The sequence below is a fragment of the Phyllostomus hastatus genome, unplaced genomic scaffold, assembly GCF_019186645.2.
Source record: "Phyllostomus hastatus isolate PE091 unplaced genomic scaffold, TTU_PhHast_1.1 phas_contig_1, whole genome shotgun sequence".
Taxonomy (NCBI): Eukaryota; Metazoa; Chordata; class Mammalia; order Chiroptera; family Phyllostomidae; genus Phyllostomus; species Phyllostomus hastatus.
This window is the reverse complement of record NW_025333498.1, coordinates 12,850,250-12,870,094: the sequence shown is the minus strand read 5'-3', so window position 1 is coordinate 12,870,094 and position 19,845 is coordinate 12,850,250. Positions and strand designations below refer to the sequence as shown.

Genomic DNA, 19,845 nt, shown 5'->3' with positions numbered 1-19,845 from the left:
AGGCGACTATAAAACAGTACAGCCAGTGGCTTTGGATTTAGGCCTGTTTTTAGTGCTATGTGAGAAGTTTAATAGTTACTTGATCTTGACTAAGTATTTTAATATCTCTAAGCCTTGGCTTCCTCAAGTACAAAATAAAGAAAATAATTCTAATAATCTCAAGGGGTGTTAGGAGAATATAAAAATACCAAAAAAAAAAACCATCCCAATGTTGGAATGTAGTAAGTATTCAATAATCTTCTTAGCAATCCAACAGAATAAAAATTTTTATCACTATTTTACAGATAAGAAAATAAATCCAAATATTTCAAGGAAGGGCTAATTTAGCAATTTATCACTATTAATATGTTTAATGTTGTAAATTGACATTTGATTAAACCAAAAAGCAGTTTGAAATTTTTTTCTTTGAGTTTCTACCACATAATACAGAGTAATTCATCACTAAGCACTGTCAATAGGCTCTCCAACATTAAGCAAGAGGAGATATAACAAGACCAGTGTTACCACAGGCTAATTGATATAAACACAATTTAAGTTCTTACAGCATCTCATGATGCTGTAACAAAATGACTGAACAAACTGATGTTACTCAAGGACCTACTGTACATGCTCAACCAATATTTATTTCATGAACTGATCAATACAGGGTTGGTTTACTGGATTGCGATTATTACTAATCAGTACGTTTTTCTCATCTTACCTGTCTGAAGAACTGTTTCAGGATCAACTGATGGAAGGAAGTTTAAATCCACAGACCTGGCAAGCACCAAAACAGTAATTTTTAAAAGCTATTATTTCTATCCATATAACTTAAGAAAATCCTTTATATATACACATTAAAACAGGTACATGCAAGTATGAAAATCTGAGGTATACTGTTCTATCATGTGAATTTAATTTTTTAAATTATATATTATATTATTTATTTATTTATATTGTTGTTCGAGTACAGTTGCCTCCATTTCCCTGCCACCACTTTCCCCTGCCCCACCCACCCTAAAATCCTACCCTCAATCCCTCCCCCCTGCCTTTGGCTTTGCCCATGGGTCCTTTATACATGTTCCTTGACTACCCTTTCCCCTCTTTCACCTGTTACTCCCCCTCCCTGACCTCTGGTTACTGTCAGTTTGCTCTTTATTTTAATTTCTCTGGTTATATTTTGCTTGCGTGTTTGTTTTGTTGATTATGTTCCATCTATAGGTGAGATCACATGACATTTGTCTTTCACTGAATTTCTCTCTTAAACATTAGGAAGCCCATTAGAAATAATTAAATACTTGTACCCCTCAAAAAATACCTATGTGATAAATCACAAAATATACTACTTGGAAAAACACAGTTTATTATTATTAATTATAATATTATTTCAAATACATAAAAAAAATCCATTTTAGTAGCTTGTATTGGATATTTGTTTCAAAATAAAGTTTGTAACTTTATAACCCAGAAATGTTAACATTAAAAATGTACGCAGTCACCAGCTAATCAAAAGTTTGTCTACAGCAACCTTTGAGAGCTATAAATAGTCATATTTATGTGTCCCGAGCAACTGTACTCTCTTCCTCCCTGTACTAATTATGCTTCATGTGTGTTAGACTTTGACTTACCATCTACCCTTCTTTCCTTCATCTCTATTCTCTAAATCTGTTTAATAAAGACCGTAGTCCAAGACCTTGCTGCTGTAATTGAGAAGTCTTGCTCTAAACCTTTCACTTTCATCTATTGATCTAGGCCTTCAGGTCTTATATAGGCTAGATCCTTCCTCATGGCTGCCATAAAGATGATGAAAATTTGCAACAACAGGGACTTTACCATCTGATGGTTTAGAGACTAAGAAACAACACTTGAGTTCCTTTAGGAGGGTCTGACGAATATAATACTTTACTTAATACTTCAAATAGTCATGGGAACCAACATATACCAAAAGAATTTCCAAAACACTGAACAAGATATTATTAGATAGAAAAAAAGGGGTGCCACTGGAATGTAAACACAAGAAATTCTAAGAAAGCAATTAAACAGGTTTCTTTACTGCACTCCTTTCTCAGCATTAAACCCTAAGACCATAAGCTCATTTTCTCTAGGCACCCTTTTAATACGTCTTTCTTGAGGAACAGGACTTTCAGGAACATCAAACTTCCTCTGCTGGGCTACTCAAGAAAGCAAGAAGTTCAGCTAATTTTTATCAAGTAATTTGTGTAAGATTTTCACTTCCTAAGCCACATCATGTAAGTGTATGCAATCTCTATACACACACACTCACATATTTACATAATTGTAAAGTTTTTACATTTCACATTTTTATAATGCATCTACAGGATAATAATGTTCCTAAGTGTTTAACTTTAATGAGATTTACATTCAAACCATTTGTTTCTGTATATTTACTTTCTTTTAATCAAGATTTGATGTTATACAATGACCTTCTTATACCCGTCTTATTTTCTCAGTTGATTGGTACATGGAGTAAAAAGATAAATTTTATCAAAGTTCCATTGCATTTGTAAGGCCAGATTCAAAAGAGACAGACAAGGATGAATACTGATTCTTTAAGATTTCCTATTAAAAAATTACTGTTCTAGTGACCATTTTGTTATTGAGAGACCAGAAAGAGTTAATTTGTGTCCTAAAGTGCTTTTTACCTGGGGAGAGGGACTTGGCCTACCAACAGGAAAATAGAAACTGTTAAGGTTATAAAGTTCAACAGAAACTTGTTAAAGTGATTTACCTAGGTAGCTACATTTAGATAACACAATTGAACGATTACTTCATCTAGTGTCATAAAACACTGAATCCCCCAAGCTAAACTCAAGAATATATTTCACAAGAACAGGGGAGTTCTACAAGCCAGGCATTTAGGTGCTAAGGTATTTAAGTAAGGTTATATGAATTTTACTTGAAGCTGCAACTTATCCCATATTCTTTTCAAGCAAAGTAATACTATTAAAAGGTAGAAAATGGTTTCATTTTTAAAACATGTCCTTTCAGATGAATATTTTACACAGTGTCAGAAAAAGATAAAGTTATTACTAATCATCAAATTAAGTCTCTTGTAAAAAAAACTTTGCTTCAAATGAGTAAATTTTATATGTAAAGCAAATTCTCAAAATTAAAAAATATAATTCAAATTTTGTATATATCTATTTTTACTGGAGACTTATTTACCTTAGTTCTTTTAGCTTGCATTAACAATAGAGGTATCTTTTATCAGATTAATTACAGCTTTGCAAGGGTATAACTGCATGACTCCGGCCACCTACCTTTCTTTCTCTTGATTTCCTTTATCACTTCCATTGTTAATCAAAGCAAGTTCATCTAATAATGATGTAGATTCCTTTGTAAACTTCTCAAAAACCTACAATATGAAATTTTATCAACATATTAAGAATAATCTTAAAAGTTAATATGTACAAAAGGATTTTCAGTTAAGAGCAACAGAGTTAACGAAGCAGGATTCCCTTTCCCTCTCTGGATGTCACTTGGCACCATTCAACCATCAGAGCGCAACAGTGTAGAGGAGACACTCAACCACTTCCTAAAACAAGTAGTTTCAATGGATAAGAAATTTTTAGAATTTACATATATTATGAAATTATTTTTATTCCTCAATCAACAAGTTTATTTTTATTCCTGTGTTTCCTTAAAAAACACCTGCACCAAAAACAGTTTTAACTACATAAATAGTATCTAGAAAAGTTTTAACCCTCACTTTCAGTTATAGAACATTTCTTTATGTCATTTATTTTATTCTATTACCAATCCATATGGTTACATGTAATGGTTAAATAATTTTAAATACAAGCATATAGCATAAAAATAAATTAGTTGTGATTTTAATGGGAGTTGTCAGAATGTTTCCAAAAAGGGATTTGGGCAAGTCTGGTTAAAATAAAGTAGACATTCATTTGTCTGATGACATTGCTCAAATATGGTGGAAACAGAATTGGTTTCCCATTCTGAAATATCTAAAAGTTCATTATTCTTCAATAAAACTAGCATATAATCCAAACTGAGTTAATATGAAATTTGTTTTTTTTTAGTCCCCAGCAGTTTCCTTAAATAATGCTGTCTTACACAGATTTCAGAAGACTGACAAAGACACATTTTCAGAAATGTAAACCATAACCTGCCAAACTGCTCTCCAATTCAAATTGATGTTTCAATATTTTCTCTGAGAATACTGTATCAACTAGATTACCTTCCAGGAAATTATGCTACTCTCTTATTCTACTTAAAAGATTTATAACTTTGACTAATACTGCTACTAATGACAACATAACAGCTAACACTTATAATCTGACTCCAGAGTATTTGCCTTCAAGCACTATACTAGTATGTGGTATATACTGTATTTCTTCATTTTTATAAAGAGGAAAACAATCTATGTTTTAGTTAATTACATTTTAGTCGATTAAAAAGATAAAGGCCAAAATATATCTTATTTACATGTAATAACATTTTATCTCACTGTAATATACCAACCAGCCTCTTATTTAACCAGTCCATGTGATCATAGGTAAGACTTCCACCAAAATCTTCTGTTAACTGACAAGGTTCTATATAACGAGTCAATTTATTGGCAGACACTAAAATAACCTATAAAAGTAAAAAGAAAAACAAGAAAAGAAACATTTAGTAAGCCACTTTTTATGTCTATAAAAGTGATGAGAAGGTAAAATTATGTTGAATTATGTATCGTTTCCACCATGATATATAATTTATTTAATTAATACATTTAATATCAATTCAATAAATTGTGGTTACTGCTAATAATATGCTATCATTAACTGTTTATAATAAATACCACATTAAAAAAACACAAACACTAAATAGTAGCTCGGTTGAGGCATTCTCACAGTTTCATCAACATTAATAATTTCTTGGTAATAAAATTCCTTTAATAAAGAACAAACTGACAGTGACCAGAGGGGATGGGGGAGGAGGATAATGGGGAAAAGAAGGGGAAAGGGCAAGAAACATGAATACAGAACTCAAGGGCACAGACAATGGGGAAGGACTGACTGTGGGAGTGGCAGGGGGTGGGAGGCAGGGGAGAGCAATGGGGAAAAAGGCAGGACAACTATAACTGAATAACAATAATAAAATAAAAGAATCATAAAGCATTTACTCTTAAAATCTGAATACTTTTACTAACATATTTTATGATGCATCTATGTTATTGTACTTACTGCTTTTTTATTGATAATTAATCAATATGTCATTGTAAGAATAAAGCATAATTTGTTTTAAAAATTCCTTTAATATATTTAGCAAAGAATTTCAATATGGCCTAAAAATTAGCCACTAAAATGATAAGCACAAATGAATAAATCTGGCAATCAAAAAAAATTTGCAGTTTATTGTGCTTTTGCATTACACTCTGTAATAAGGAAGTAACAAGTCTATCATTTTATTGTAATTTGTGAAAAGCTCCTAAGAAAGAGAAGTCAAGTCAAGGAACTTGTATAAAGGACCCATGGGCAAAGACAACCTGGGGTGGGTGGGGAGGGGAGGACTGAACGTGGAAGGTGGGGTTTGGTAGGGCAGGGGAAGGTAATGGGGGAAAAATGGGCAAAACTGTAATTGAACAACAATAAAAAAATAAAATAAATTATATAAAGTTTCTCTAACATTCCTTTGATTATATATTAACAAAATATGTCCTGTAATAATAGAACAAAACTTGGGATATACTAATAATTTAATTTGATAATCAGAACTAAAAAGTAGGGAGGTCAAAGAATTCATAATTTTGAAACTTCCATATTAAAATGATAATCTTTTTACTCTAAACTTTAAAAGATTTCAAATATAAATTATAGAACCACCTAAGAGACCACTGTAGAGTTAAATAAATTTTCAATGAAGATATATATAAGGCTAGGGAGTTAATTTATAATATTGTTTACTTTTTTATGTTCTTAATTTTTATAATAAAAATATTTAAAATAAATAACTATAAATCTTTTTAAAAAATCTTCCCAGAAAGAAAATACCAGGCCCAAACAGTTTGCGAGTTTTAAAAACCAAAGAAGAAATTTTAAGTATCTGAAGTCTTTTATTAACTAATTATATTGTAAGAGTTTGTATATATATAATGGGGCGAGATACTCTAGACCTCAAATCAGTTTCAATTCTGGCTCTGCTCCTTACTAGCCCTGAGCTCTCTAGAAAGTCCTGTAAAAGCCTTGGAGCCTCAGTTACCTGCTCTAGTAAAATCAGCACATTTGTCCTAATGATCTATACACTACTGTGCTTAGCTTCATGGTCTAAGAAGCTTCATTAAAAAAAATTGAGTAACATCATTTCAATCTTTAATACATGTTTTCAGATATAAAGGGCACACCCTCAACTCATTTTGAGACTAAAATAACAGATATCCAAGGACAATTCGAGAAAACACTAGGATTTACAAATACTTTTGTTAGTTTACATCAAGTGTTAGCAAGACTGTAGTGTAGCAGAAACTTTTTTTTCATCCTCACTCAAGGACATGTTTTCATTTTAAAGAGAGAGGAAATGGGGAAGGAAGGAAAGGGGAGGGAGACAGAATTGAGAGCGTGCGCATGAGAGGGGAGGGGGGAGAATAGAAGATACTTGAGAGAGAGACATTGATCAGTTGCCTTCTGTTCTATCCCAACCAGGGACTGAACCCACAACCTACATGTGTGCCCTGACTGGAAATCGAACCCACAACCTTTGGTGTATACTCCAATCAACTGAGCCACCCAACCAGGGCCCAGCACAAATTCTTATACACCTCGAGTGGATATATAAATTAAAATGCCTTTTAAAAAACAATTTGGCCTTATCTTGAAATTTGAAACATTTGTATGACCTACGCCAGGACAATCTGCAAACAAAATCTTAATACATGTTTATCAGGAGACATACACAAGAGATGTTTCTAAAGCATCATTTATAATATTGAAAGAATGGAAACAACCCAAATATCCATCAATAGAGTAAGTATATTGTTTTTAGTCACACAATGGATTAACATTTAGCAGTGAGAATGAATCAACTGCAAGAATATTCATGAGTCTTAAATAATAACGAGTGAGAAAAAGCAAGTCAGTGAAGACTAAAATTATACCATTTTTATAAAACTAAAAAAATAATAAAACTAAGTATATTATTTTAGAATACTATTCCTAAGTAATAACTCTATAGATATAGATATAAAAGAATAAAAGATAAACACCCTCTATTTCCTTTTAAAGATTTTGTCTTTCACATTTAAGTTTCTAATACACAATCAGAGAGACTACATAAACAGAGGATGAGTAAATACAAATAATTTAGGTGGTAAGGGATGCGGGACAGGTGAATGGGATCAGAGAGGGACACGCAAGATTACTTCAAGTTATAGATATTTGGGTTCTTAGGTTAGGTGGTGGGTATTCAAGTGTATTATTATTATTATTATTATTATTATTATTATTATTATTATTAAGCTTCTTACACATTTTTTAAAGAATATGTACCAAGTACCAAACTAAAAAACTAAAAACAGAAAAGAATCAGGAGAAGAATGAAATAACATATAGGAGAAACACACTGAGACCTCAAGCTCAGAGTGAGGAAAGGGTTCCTCTTCTGAGGCAGCAAGCATGGAGGTCAGAGGGAGAACAAAGGGAAATCTGGAGGCGGTAAGGACAGGGAAGCAGAGAGTTCATATGATTCTTTTTTTTTCCTATTTGAAAAATAAAAGAAGTAAGATACAGAACATCAGATTACATTTTTGGTTAGTCTAATAACAGCAAACTGTATAAGCCGGTCTATACTAGATGACAATTTAATGTTATCTCTAGACAGGAGTGTCAAACTCATTTTCACCAGGGGCCACATCAGCCTCACGGTTGCCTTCAAAGGGCCAAATGTAATTTTAGGACTGTATAAATGTAACTACTCCTTAACTAGGGGCAAGGAGCTCGGCGCTGCCACTGGGTAGAAACAAGGTGCCAGGTGGAATAAAACAAGGTGGAGGGCAGGTTTCAGTGGAAGGCCTTGTGTTTGCCACCTGGGCTCTAGTATGAAGACTTCAGTATATTTTACTGTTTTCCTGTTTAAATAATAGTGAGAGCTAATTTAAAATAACCATTAGAACAAAAGAATACAGAAAATGGTTTTCTTAGTGAAAAACTTGTCACAGACAGCTTTATTTTATCCTCTAGCTCCAATGCAGCTTCTTGAGTTCTTAAAGACAGACATGATGTTAAACATTAAACAGTAAGTAGAATTAAGCCACAGAGCCATTTAAGCTGCCACCAATTCCTTTTGGGATCAAGGCAGATACTTCTACATTAAAAGATTAAACACAATCAGATCCTAGAGAGGGGCTTTTCCTTTCTCTAAAAATGTCTAGCAATCTATCAACTAGATATACTATCAAAGAAAGTAAGAGACACGTATTTATTCTATGAGGAAATAAACCACTTGCTGAATTGACCATCAATTCACATCTCAAAAGATAACATTTTCAAAGCACTCTCTCCCGAAAAAAATGACTGAATAGAAAACACAATGAATGTACAACATAGTAAGTGGTCTTTCTGCTCTTGAATTGTACCTTATTTGGCACAATATTCTAATTAAAATGCTGTAATAATATCTCTTGAAAAATCCCTCTATTATGTCCCTCATATTATAACTTAAGTTTTAATAATGTGCTATTAATTTGTTCGATAATCATTTACTGGAAGTTATGTGTTCTAATGCTGGGAATATAAAAATAAATAAGGTTCTTCAAAGGAAATAAGCTTTCTATTTCTGCAATAATCCAGAGACAGCTGCCTACTGCTTTCATTAAAAGTAGATTGAAGTTTTCTGGTTTGTTTCTAGAGTCTTTGTTGAAAATACTCTAACTGAATGTACATATTGTTGCCCCTTTGGTCATAATAGCTCAGAGGGCCAAAGGCTTTGCTAGAATACTCCCAACTGTTTCCAAATTCCTTTTCTGGGTTAAACACCATTATATTATAATGAAAGGATTCCAAGTTTATGCCCCAGCTCTGCCGCAAATTCACTGACCTTAACAGAAGTCAACCTAAAGGAATTCACTCCTGGCTTATTTACCCAATCTGCCAAAGAGAGTAGCTACCCTAAATTATCAATGATGTCTTTTAAAGCTCTGAGAGGACATAATTCTGATGAGCTGCCATTCCGTACATTTAATCTGGGCCATTCTCTCTAATATATGACCTGTCTTGCCCAGTGAAGAACACTTGTCATTTTCCACCCAGTCTGGTTAATCTTATTAAACACACACCCCTTTCTAAATTTTGTAGTTCCTAAATACATAAAATCATTGGTAACAGATTTCAAGTTTAATAAATCAAAGGGAAAATCTGCATACTCAGTTATATGTGGCAAAAGTTTATTTGAATCTCTCTTATAAGCTTTTTCCTAAAATTAAATCATATGTAAATAGTACAGATTCACTTTTATGACATAAAATATATTTGAGAATATAATAGAAAAGAAAAAAAAAGATCACTTTGTCAAGTCCTTTCAAAGGAACAAATACCATGAAACTATTTTAAGAGTAAGCCCTACACAAATATTAGTTTTTCCTTTATTTTATTTATATTAGAGAGGTTAAGGCAAGACAAAGAGCACATACCATTTTTCAACAAGTTTGAAAAGAAAGATGATATTATATTGTATTTAATCAAAACATCTGTGAAGGTTTTCTTTCATCTGAAATCAGACTTACAGAAAAGGCTGACTTGTCTCTCCCATGTGTCACTGGAACACGTGTCTTTTCCTAATGACATATTCCCAAAGAACTGCACTTTTACTCTCCAGGCACTCAGATGTTCTACTTTTTAATTTTACTTATGCTAAGACTGTGTGTGCAAGATTTGGAATAAAAATGAGTCTGAGTGCCTGGTACATATTCATGTGTGTGTATATCTGTTTGTTTGCTTGTTTCTGTTTGTTGGAGAATGTTTTTCTAAGGGAAAATAACTTTCTGCAAAAACTGGAAAGAACAGACAGAGGAACGTTAGGGCAGTCTTGGTCCTGGCTCTAACATTAGAATGGCCTCAGAAAAAGAACAGGATCAGATGCAGTAATAAAAAGAGGTAAGAGAACAAAACCATTCAGAATGGTGGCTGGTTATCATTACCAGTAAATAATACTTTTGCTCTCATGAATGACAATAAAGAATGAGAAGGTGGAGATCCTTTCGATTATGAGTCTCCCAATCTGAGGAAAAGACTACTGCCAGGACTGCTTCAAATGTATCATCTTATCAGACTATAGAGACTATTACCTACCCAGCAAAATCTATCAAAACCACAAGGTAAAATGCTGAATAACAGAAAGTACCTGAATATCTGAGTTGCTGAAAAGGAAACTAAATAGGTAGGCAGCTATTTTGGAGGCAGGAAGGACACCTGAAAAAATATTCAGATAAGCAATGACAGAATAATATTTAATGGCTAATGAAAAACATTAGAGAAATTAATAGAAGTTCATCAAGAAGAAAAAAGTTTAGGAAGGGTGATGGGCAAGAAAATCATGTGGGAAGAGGCCAATAAATTAATGAGTGGGTGTTTATCTGATGAACATGTGGACAGTTGGTAATAAATCTTTGTTATGGATTAATTCTTTAAGGTAAAACATACTTGTTGATTAGAGGAACACCAGTACTCATAACAAAGTTATACTTTCAAGATCCCAAACAATCCCAAACAACAAGGAAAATAACTTTAAACAAGCATCTATGTTGAATTTAATTTTACATATAACTCTAAGTATCATTTAATGGCTGGTGCTAAACTGTCCCTTGAAGTTGAATGTGTTTGGTAGTATATTAACCAGCATTTGAAATTACTCTCATTTCATTAAAACATTTGGCTTTTAATTAGTGCCTAGTGCTTATTTACTTGGGAAAATATTATCGCTGAATCTCTTCGATGCTCAACAGAAAGTATGTTGACAAAAGAAGGTTTAACACTTGAGTTTTAAGACATCAATCTATAACAATAAATCAAGACAAGTAGGAATTCTATTCTATTTTACCCTTAAAGAGTCAAGGTATTACATCCAATTAATTCATAAAGCATGAGACCCAACTGGGCATTTCTGAGCAGATGCCTGTGCTTAAGCAGGACGTGACGGGCTCCTCACAAAAGGGATCTTCTCCCTTACTCAGTGTTCTGAGCCACTTCTTCCTGTTCACTTTGCATTCTCCTGGAGCAACATTTCCTGCCTGGCCCTGGCAAGAACAGCTGTCCTCCCTGTCTGAAGTACTCACCATGGCAACATTCAGACCTCCAGCTTTCAGCTTTTACTTTCTTCCCTCACTATACTTCTGTTTCTCTTCCTTGGGATGTGTTTCCCATTCAATTATCAGAATAAAAACTTTCTTCATGTAATCCAGCAGCCCGGCTGCCTTCCCTTACATGCTGGCATATACCCTTCTACTATGTCTACATTGGAGTCAACGATGACAAAAGCTGCAACAACAAAGTGAAAAACCTGGCTTCTGCTTAGCAAGTAAAAAGGTGGAAAGAGCATTGCTCCAACCCTTATAACAACAACAAAATAGAGCACAATAATTGAAAAATCACACATTTCCTTGGATCCATTAGAGAGTTAAGTTCACAGGAAAACCAATTAACCTGAAATCTAAGGGAAGACCTGTGCCTTCAAGGACAGATGGAGCTGGAGCACTTTTTTACCTGGGGAAAGTGCCAGACATGATACAAGCCTGGAAAGAATTCAGCTAAAATTTTTAATGACTTGCTGAAGGCCAAATGCGGACTAATGTCAAAGTTACAGACATCCTGAGGGGTACAGACACAACAAGAACTCAAACTCACTTGCAGGCTCTTCTCCACAGACTTCCCAGGGACTCAAGAGAAAGAGTATAGGCCTTCTTTCTCTTGGAAAGAAGGAAGGAAAAAGCAGCTACTAGAGGAAAGGCATGAAGTTGATGCACAGCCTAGATTCTTCAGCTCTTATCTCTCCAAAAGAACAAAAACCTTCAGGAGTGAGGTAAAGATGGTAACCTGCAATGACCTGAAGGCACAAGGAAAGCCCCACTGCAGCTGGAGGAAGGAAAAAGAAGCCTCTATCCTAATGCGGGCAGGAATACACGTATACCATGAGCCCAGATTACGGTAGGCCTCCTGAAGTTGGAGAAAAGGCAACATCACTTAGAGGGCCCTGCCCCCTGGACTCACCATCACGGAGCCTGTCTAAGACTGAGGCTTAATCAGAACAACAGAGGATGTCTCTCTAGTGTCAGCAGTGCAAGGAGGGACCTTCTCTGAGGCACATGGGTGGAAAGGAAAAACCAAGAGCTGAGGGTAGAACACTAAGAGTGGGCAAAAGTAGTTTCACAGTTGTTAGTATGGCAAACAATACAATAATTAATAAATAATATAAGAATAAACTCTGTTTCATGGACTCACAACTGTAAACCTATGTTTACTCTACCCTGTCTTATAAAAACAAACCCCTCTAGCAAACCAGCCCACATCTTCAACACAAAGTAGCCAGAGGGACTTGAAGCCTATGATGCACTGAGAAAAATAATAGCAACAATAAAAGCCAAAGCCAACTCAACTCCTGACTAAACTAATCCACCCACCAGCCATTCCCCTGCCCCACTAAAAGGCCTTGTGTGAATGACAAGAGGTACCCATGTGCAGCACAAATACAGCTGACCTCAGTCTCTACTGTCCTAACCAAGATGTCCAACATACAACAAAAAATAACAAGGCACACAAAAAGCAAGAAAGGAAACAACCCACTTTCAAGAAACAAAGCAAACAACATAACCAGAATAAAACAGACACAGATATCAGAAATATCAGGTAGGCAGTTTAAGATTATTATAATATATGCTAAAGGTTCTCATGGAAAAACTGCAGAACAAATGGGGAATTTCAGCAGAGATAGAAACTACAAGAAAGAATCAAATAGAAATTTTAGAAAACAAAAACATGGTAACAGAAATGAAATGAGTTTATGCTTCAACAAACTCAACACAGCCGAGGAAACAGTGAACTACAAAATGGATTAATAGAAAATATCCCAAATAAAACATACACACGCACAGAAAACATCAAACAGAACACCAATCTGAACAACATCTTTGTAGTTATAGATCACTCCACCCACAACAGCAAAATGCACATTCCTGTCACATGCATGAGGAAATCAGGACAGACCATACACTGAATCAAAAAACAAACTTAAAAAATTAACAATAACCGAAGTCATGAAATATATGTTATCAGATAAAATCTTTCCATAACTATTACCTCAGATGTATCATAGATCTAAATGTAAAACCTAAAAATGTAAGAGAAATCTTTGTGATCTCAGGTTCAGCAAAACATTCTCAGCTATGACATAAAAAGCCTTATTCATAAAAAAATTTTTTTTAAAAGCTGGACTTCATCAAAGTTAAGATACTAAAAGGCAAACAACAGACTGAGATAGAATATTTGCAAATTACGCATCTTATGACAGACCTCTATCCAAATACATAAAGAACTCTCAAATTTTAATAACAAAAAAACAAAGACCTTACTTATTTTTTAAAAATGGGCAAAAAGTTGAAGAGACGCCACCAACAAAGGTACATGGATGGCAAATAAACACTTGAAAATATACTTACATCATTAGTTGTTAAAGAAATGCAAGTTAAAACCAAAATGATACACCTCTACACCCTCACTAGAATAACCATCATTTCAACAAACAAATAAAAAAAATGACTATCAACAAGAATGGGAATTTCATACTTTGCTGGTGGGAATGCAAAATTATACAGCTGGTTTGAAATTCCACTTTGGAAGTGTTTTATAAAGTTAAACATACTAATCATATGGTCCAGCAATCCCATTCCTAGATATTTTACCAATCAAAATAAAAACTTCACACAAAAGCCTATACACAAATGTTTATAGTGACTTTATTTGTGATCACTAAGAACTGAACACAACTCAGAATATCCCTCACCTGGGAATGGATAAACAAATTGTCACAGCACACAAAGGAATACTGTAACTCAATAATAAGAAAGAACTACCAATGCAAGCAACAACTGGATGAATCTCAAATACAAATGCATATGTAAAAAAAGTCAGATTTAAAATGCTACATACTATTATCATTCCACTTATATGACATTCTAGAAAAGGTAAAACTATAGCGACAGAAAACAGATCAGTGGTTGTATTATAAGGAACTGGAGATGGAAGAACTGACTACAAAGGAGCATAATGGAATTTTTAGAGTGATATTTCCTGATTCCTTGATTGTGATGGTGATTATGCACCTGTTGGTGCTTGTCAGACCTCGCAGAACTGTACAATAAAATGGATGAACTTTACTGCATGTAACTTATAACTTAAAGAAAAAAAATTACTCATTTTAACACAGTTCAAGCTATCTCACTTAAGAATTAACTAAGCTTTCTTAAATCTTTCCAAGACACCTTAGTGACCTTTCCTCCAGACCAAAAACACATTGACATTGACTTTATTGAAAATAAAAATGACATAGTATAGCAAGGTCCAATATGAGTCTTAATTGTCTGAGTCTTCTACACATTCCAAGCCTTTATATTCTATAGGGTAATGGTTTGGTGCCCTGCAATACTTCCACATTTTATTTAACCAATGTATAATTTAGTATGCATCAACTCTCCGACTAGGAAGTTGGGATTAACAGGCTGTGGAAGGGAAATATGAAGATTTGTTTGAATTTGTATTCCACCTTAGGACTTTTTTCCTGATCTATAATAAGATATACTTTCAAGCAAGGAAAGTGAGAGGGAGAGAGAAATGTCAGTAGGAAAGAACAGACAATGGTGTGCATGTACCCAAACCAAATACTAAAAAATAATTCACATATCATATAAAATCTCCTGACTTTAATCCCAAATGTCTAGGGTTTCCCAGTATTACTTAAATGTCCTTGTGGTAATGCAATAAATTTTTTTAATACAGTTTCTACTTATTCAAAGTAGTTAACAGAAAGCAATATAAATGAAAACAAGAAAGCATCTGTGGTCTCTGACAAAGAACCATACATAATTCACTCAAGTATCTGGATGCTGACTATATACTTACTAATCATTGCTTAGGCACTGATTAAGCATTACTTAAGCACTGCTTAGAATACAAAGCTGAATAAACAATACAATCCCAGCAAAATGCTAATTTTAAAGTATAACACACTTCTGTTTTTTTAATAGACTATATTTACCTCAAAGCCAAGTCTATCCTTTTCTTTCCAAAAACAAAAATGTGTTACTTTTTTATCCCAGAATTCATCTGGTTTCACCACACAAACAAGGGACACCTCAGCTGGAACAACATTCTATAAAAATATAGAAAAATAATTATAAGTTACACATGTAAAATGAATAGTTTATTAAAGTTATAAATTATTAGAAACTCATGATTAAGCTCACTATTTAAGAGGACTTTGGAGAAGAATTAAAATAATAAAATAGGAGAAATGCTCTAAACCTCAACATATATGACAATAAAGAAATACTTGAAAGACAAGCTGATTTAGAAAGGATTACAAGTAAACAGTAATATACACAGTACATGTGAATTACTTTTGTGTTTTACTGAATCTCTTGAACAGGAATATATACAGATTAAAGTGCAAGACAACTTTTAGTTAAAAAATTATTAAATCTATGACACGAAAATTTTTTTCTAACTCAATTATCTTTGAAAAATTCTTCAAACAACATAAAATCAGTTTTTTCACAAGATAAGTTTCTTATAGGCCATTATACAAAGAAGCCAAAATTGTGTATGATTATTAACTTGAGGAAGAGGACAAAGCTAATCCTTGACAATTTCACATTTACTAGATATGGCTATTCATTATTACCTAAAAATGGAAATTAACATTTATTGAGTTAATAAGTATTCCATGTATATTTTACCAGCAAGCCCCTTAGAATCTACCTTTAAAATACATCTGAAATTTGCCCATTTCTAATATCTCAAACTAGTCAGCCTTTGAAATATCCTGTAGCAGGCATCCCTGCTTTATGTTTCCTCATGCTCAGAAAAAAACCCAAACCCCTTACCAAGGCCTAGAAGGCTCTACAAGCTCAGGGCTGCACTGACTCTCAGATCTCACCTCACACCTTTCCCCTCTGGCCTCACTCCTCTACCACAGTGATGCTGACCTTCCTGCTCCTGGAATGTAATAAGTTTGTTTCCACCTTAGGACTCTTTCCTTGATGTTTCTTCTGTCTGGAATGTTCTTTGCCCTGCAGTAGGAATCCTCCTTCAGCTCATCTGAAGATTCTACTCAAATATTCCCTCTTCAGAGACTTTCCCTGACCACCCTATCTAAAGTAGCACCATCTGACTCAGTCTCTTTTTTACCACTGTATTTTTCTTCCTAGTATTTACCACTATCTGATGCTTCATTCTCTAGTAATTTGCCCAACTGCTCACTGTCTAACTCCTCTAGTAGAACACAAGTTTCTTAATGGCAGGTAATGTATCTATCATGGCACTCGTATGTGCCTGCCATATTCGAGACAATACAGACTTATTAATAAATGAATTCACATTAACAAATGGATATCATCCTCCCAATTGTACGGAAGAAAATTTGCGCTTCAGAGAACTGACGTAACTTATCTAAAATAAGAGTTAAGTGATGGCGCTGTAATGGTAACTAGGCCTGTCTGACTTAAAGTTCCATCACACCATTTCAAATGTTCTAGACCAGGATCAGTAAGTTCTTTCTGAAGATCCAGATAAAAAGTGTTTTAGGCTTCACAGGCTATACAATCTCTGTTACAACTATTTCTATTCTGCCCTCATAGTGTAAAACAAGCCATAAGCAATAATGTAAACAAATGGTGTGGCTGAATTCCAATAAAACTTTATTTACAAACTCTAGGGACGAATTGCTGTTCTAGACTATAAATGGCATAACTTAATAACAATGCCTAATTATATAATTACAATAATAATATTTTTATCAATTAGTGAAAAACAGAAGACCTTTTTATTTAAATATGTCATTGGACACATCACAAATCTAGTGTCCCCCTGCAATGTCTGGGCTGTGAATAGGTAAAAGAAATTCAGAATGAAATCAAAACTTTTATTAAAGGGAATGGAAAGTTTAGGGTAGATTAAGGCTTATTCATATACTGACTTGTAAAAGATTATTACTTCAAAATCATTAAATATTAAAGCTGCGAGAAAGAAGGGAAACCAAGCCACCCATCTGAGAGAATATTAGTTATGGGCAGAGCCAGTACTAAGTTGTGGGCATCTAAACACCAGTACCTTCTGCAATGAAAGCAATCACTTTGTATGCAGAAACTGTCTGACTAGGAGTAAACGGCAAACCACTGCAATTTCTCAAAATGTTAACTATTAATAAATCCAAAAGTTGTTAAAATACCTATCAGGAAAGGAATAACAAGAGGGGACTAAATCATCCATTGACTATTTTCCAAAACTGCCAATGATCAAAGTTCAATTCAAATTCAAGCAGCAAGTCCCAGCTCATCTGTGACACAGCTGAATGGCAGGAGGAAAGGAAGAACACAGGTCATAATTAATGGATTTCGCACTCACTAGTTATTTTAACAACTTTTACAGAAAAGAGTTAATCTTCTGGGTTTGGAATATAAAAGTTCTAGGATCATATTTGATGGAATTAAGTTATTATGGGACACTAATCTGTGCTCCATTAAAAACTGATCCTCACTGGGGAGGCTATGTCCTCTTCACCCCAAGAAGTGATTCTCAAACATGAAGGTTCAGGCCAAACAGTTAAGGTCATGGGGACCACCTCAGATACATCACCTGGTACATATAAACTCTGTAAAGGATAAAGCTAAGACCACACTAAGTTGCCACCATGGCTCTTTCCCATTTTCACTACAAGAACCTCACTGAGTTATTTAAAATCCTTGAGCCTCAGTTTGCTTTTGGGGATAATAGAACCTGCTTTCCCAAGGTTGTAAGGATAAAATAAAATAAGATAATTCATATAGCAAGTTTAGTACAATATTTGAACCCTATTAAGCTATCACTTAATTTCTAATTCATTTAAAATTCTTGATCTTTCTTTCAGAATCAGTGATATTTACCTAACTGAATGTTCATTATCCCATGTAATTGCCAACTTTTATTTCCCCGTAACTGGTCTGCCATCAACTCCCTTCAGTGTTTAGCTTCATTTTTGAGCTATCACTAAGTCAGTGTCCCTGCCAGGAATGCTCTTTTCACTTTCGTTCATTTAAACTATACCAGCTCTTTTGTTTCACTCATTTAATCTTTACTTTAATTGTAGCTGTTTATTAAATGCTAATTGGTGAGCTTTCTAGAATCCCTGAAGACACAGCTGTTACATAAATTTCCTCTGGATTAGAAATAAGTAAGACCACCTTGAATCCTGGTGCTTTGTGGAGGAAAGGGAATGACTCAAAACCACCCAGGAAGCTTTTCCAGAATAGACTTACCCAGCAAACTCCCTACCTGTACTATCAGAATGGGGTCAAGTGGGTTTAATGCAGATAGTACAGCCTGGAAAAAGCTCCCAGGTGAGTCTGATAACATCTGCCCTCATACTTTTAGCCCCACTGGCCTACTTGCTTAAATAACTTAAAAATCATGTCATTTTTGATTCTTTATAAACCTTTTAGAACAGGGCTGAAATTTATTTTAGTACTCAAAGTGAAACCTACAAGATTGAATTTAATATATCAACCCAATAGTTAGCTGAGCATTTCAGAGTTTAGTCACTGCTGAGAAGCTTAGGCACAGTCCTATAAATGAAATGCATTTGCTATTATCACCTTATTTGTAGTTGTAAAATAAAACCATTTCCTGATAGTCAAAAATGAAATTACCTGTAGCATTAAGACTACTGTTTTCACCACATTCCATTGTGATTTTCTGCCATCCACAATCACGGTAAATCCTCTAGCCTTACACTTTTCACTGAAATGAAACAGAACTACAAAATATTAAAATAAGCTTCATGTTATTCTTCATAATCCTAAATGAAGTTCACATTTTAATTGTATATGGGACAGATTTAATCTCACTTGGTTTGGTTTACACTGGCAATACAGACTATCCTTTTGAGTTTTCTCAAGCAATTTATTTTTCTCATTTCAGGATATATTGACAATTTACAAGCTAATTTGGCAAGAAAAGTACTTTAAAAGCAAGGAAAGTCACTTTCTTAAAAAGAGAATGTATCAATGGAACATCCAGATGGTCTCACTGCTCTCTCAATTTCTTCATCTATAAAATGGGATCACAGTGAGGTAGGTAACTAATGAATGCCAAGCACACATGTACTTCCTGTCTCTTCTTCCTGCCAGAAGTATAAGGTTTGCAAAGTGATAGTGTAAAACAGGTAGAAAATAAAGTAAGCTGTAACTAAACCATTGGAAATGGACTTTTTTGTGTTCTTTTGGAGAAAGGTTTTACTCACCTTTCATCCACCTCTGCTCTCACTTTTGCACTCTCAGTCACTTGACCAGCAAAATATTATCTTGTGTGTTGGATAATGTGTTACTGCTATATATTATATTCAATTATTCAAGTATTTACTAACAATTCCCAGAAAACTACCCTAATAAAATGCAACTATATGAAAAAACTCCATCATAAAACCAAAACCACATAGCTTTATTATTATTGTTGTTTTACTTGTAAAAACAACTTGATGCAGGGATCTCAACTGCTCTCCTTCCAATACAGTGGGAGAACTATAGCTCTACTTCACAGAGCAAGGATTTGTTAATGAAAACTCTCAAAGTTCTCCCAGTCGTGTACATTGTAGGTAAGGTAAACAGCAGAC

General features: G+C 34.1%; 1 protein-coding gene across 1 annotated transcript in view; it reads right to left on the bottom strand.

Annotated features, from left to right (window-relative positions):
* The window catches only part of SESTD1 (SEC14 and spectrin domain containing 1), a 97,335-nt gene that overhangs the window by 38,327 nt on the left and 39,163 nt on the right, over positions 1 to 19,845 (bottom strand). Inside the window, exons 4-8 of the mRNA XM_045842967.1 lie at positions 18,884 to 18,974; positions 15,238 to 15,351; positions 4,483 to 4,596; positions 3,261 to 3,355; positions 701 to 756 (exon numbers count right to left, since the gene is read on the bottom strand). Coding sequence (XP_045698923.1) covers positions 701 to 756; positions 3,261 to 3,355; positions 4,483 to 4,596; positions 15,238 to 15,351; positions 18,884 to 18,974 — 470 coding nt within the window. The remainder of the gene's footprint in view (positions 1 to 700; positions 757 to 3,260; positions 3,356 to 4,482; positions 4,597 to 15,237; positions 15,352 to 18,883; positions 18,975 to 19,845) is intronic.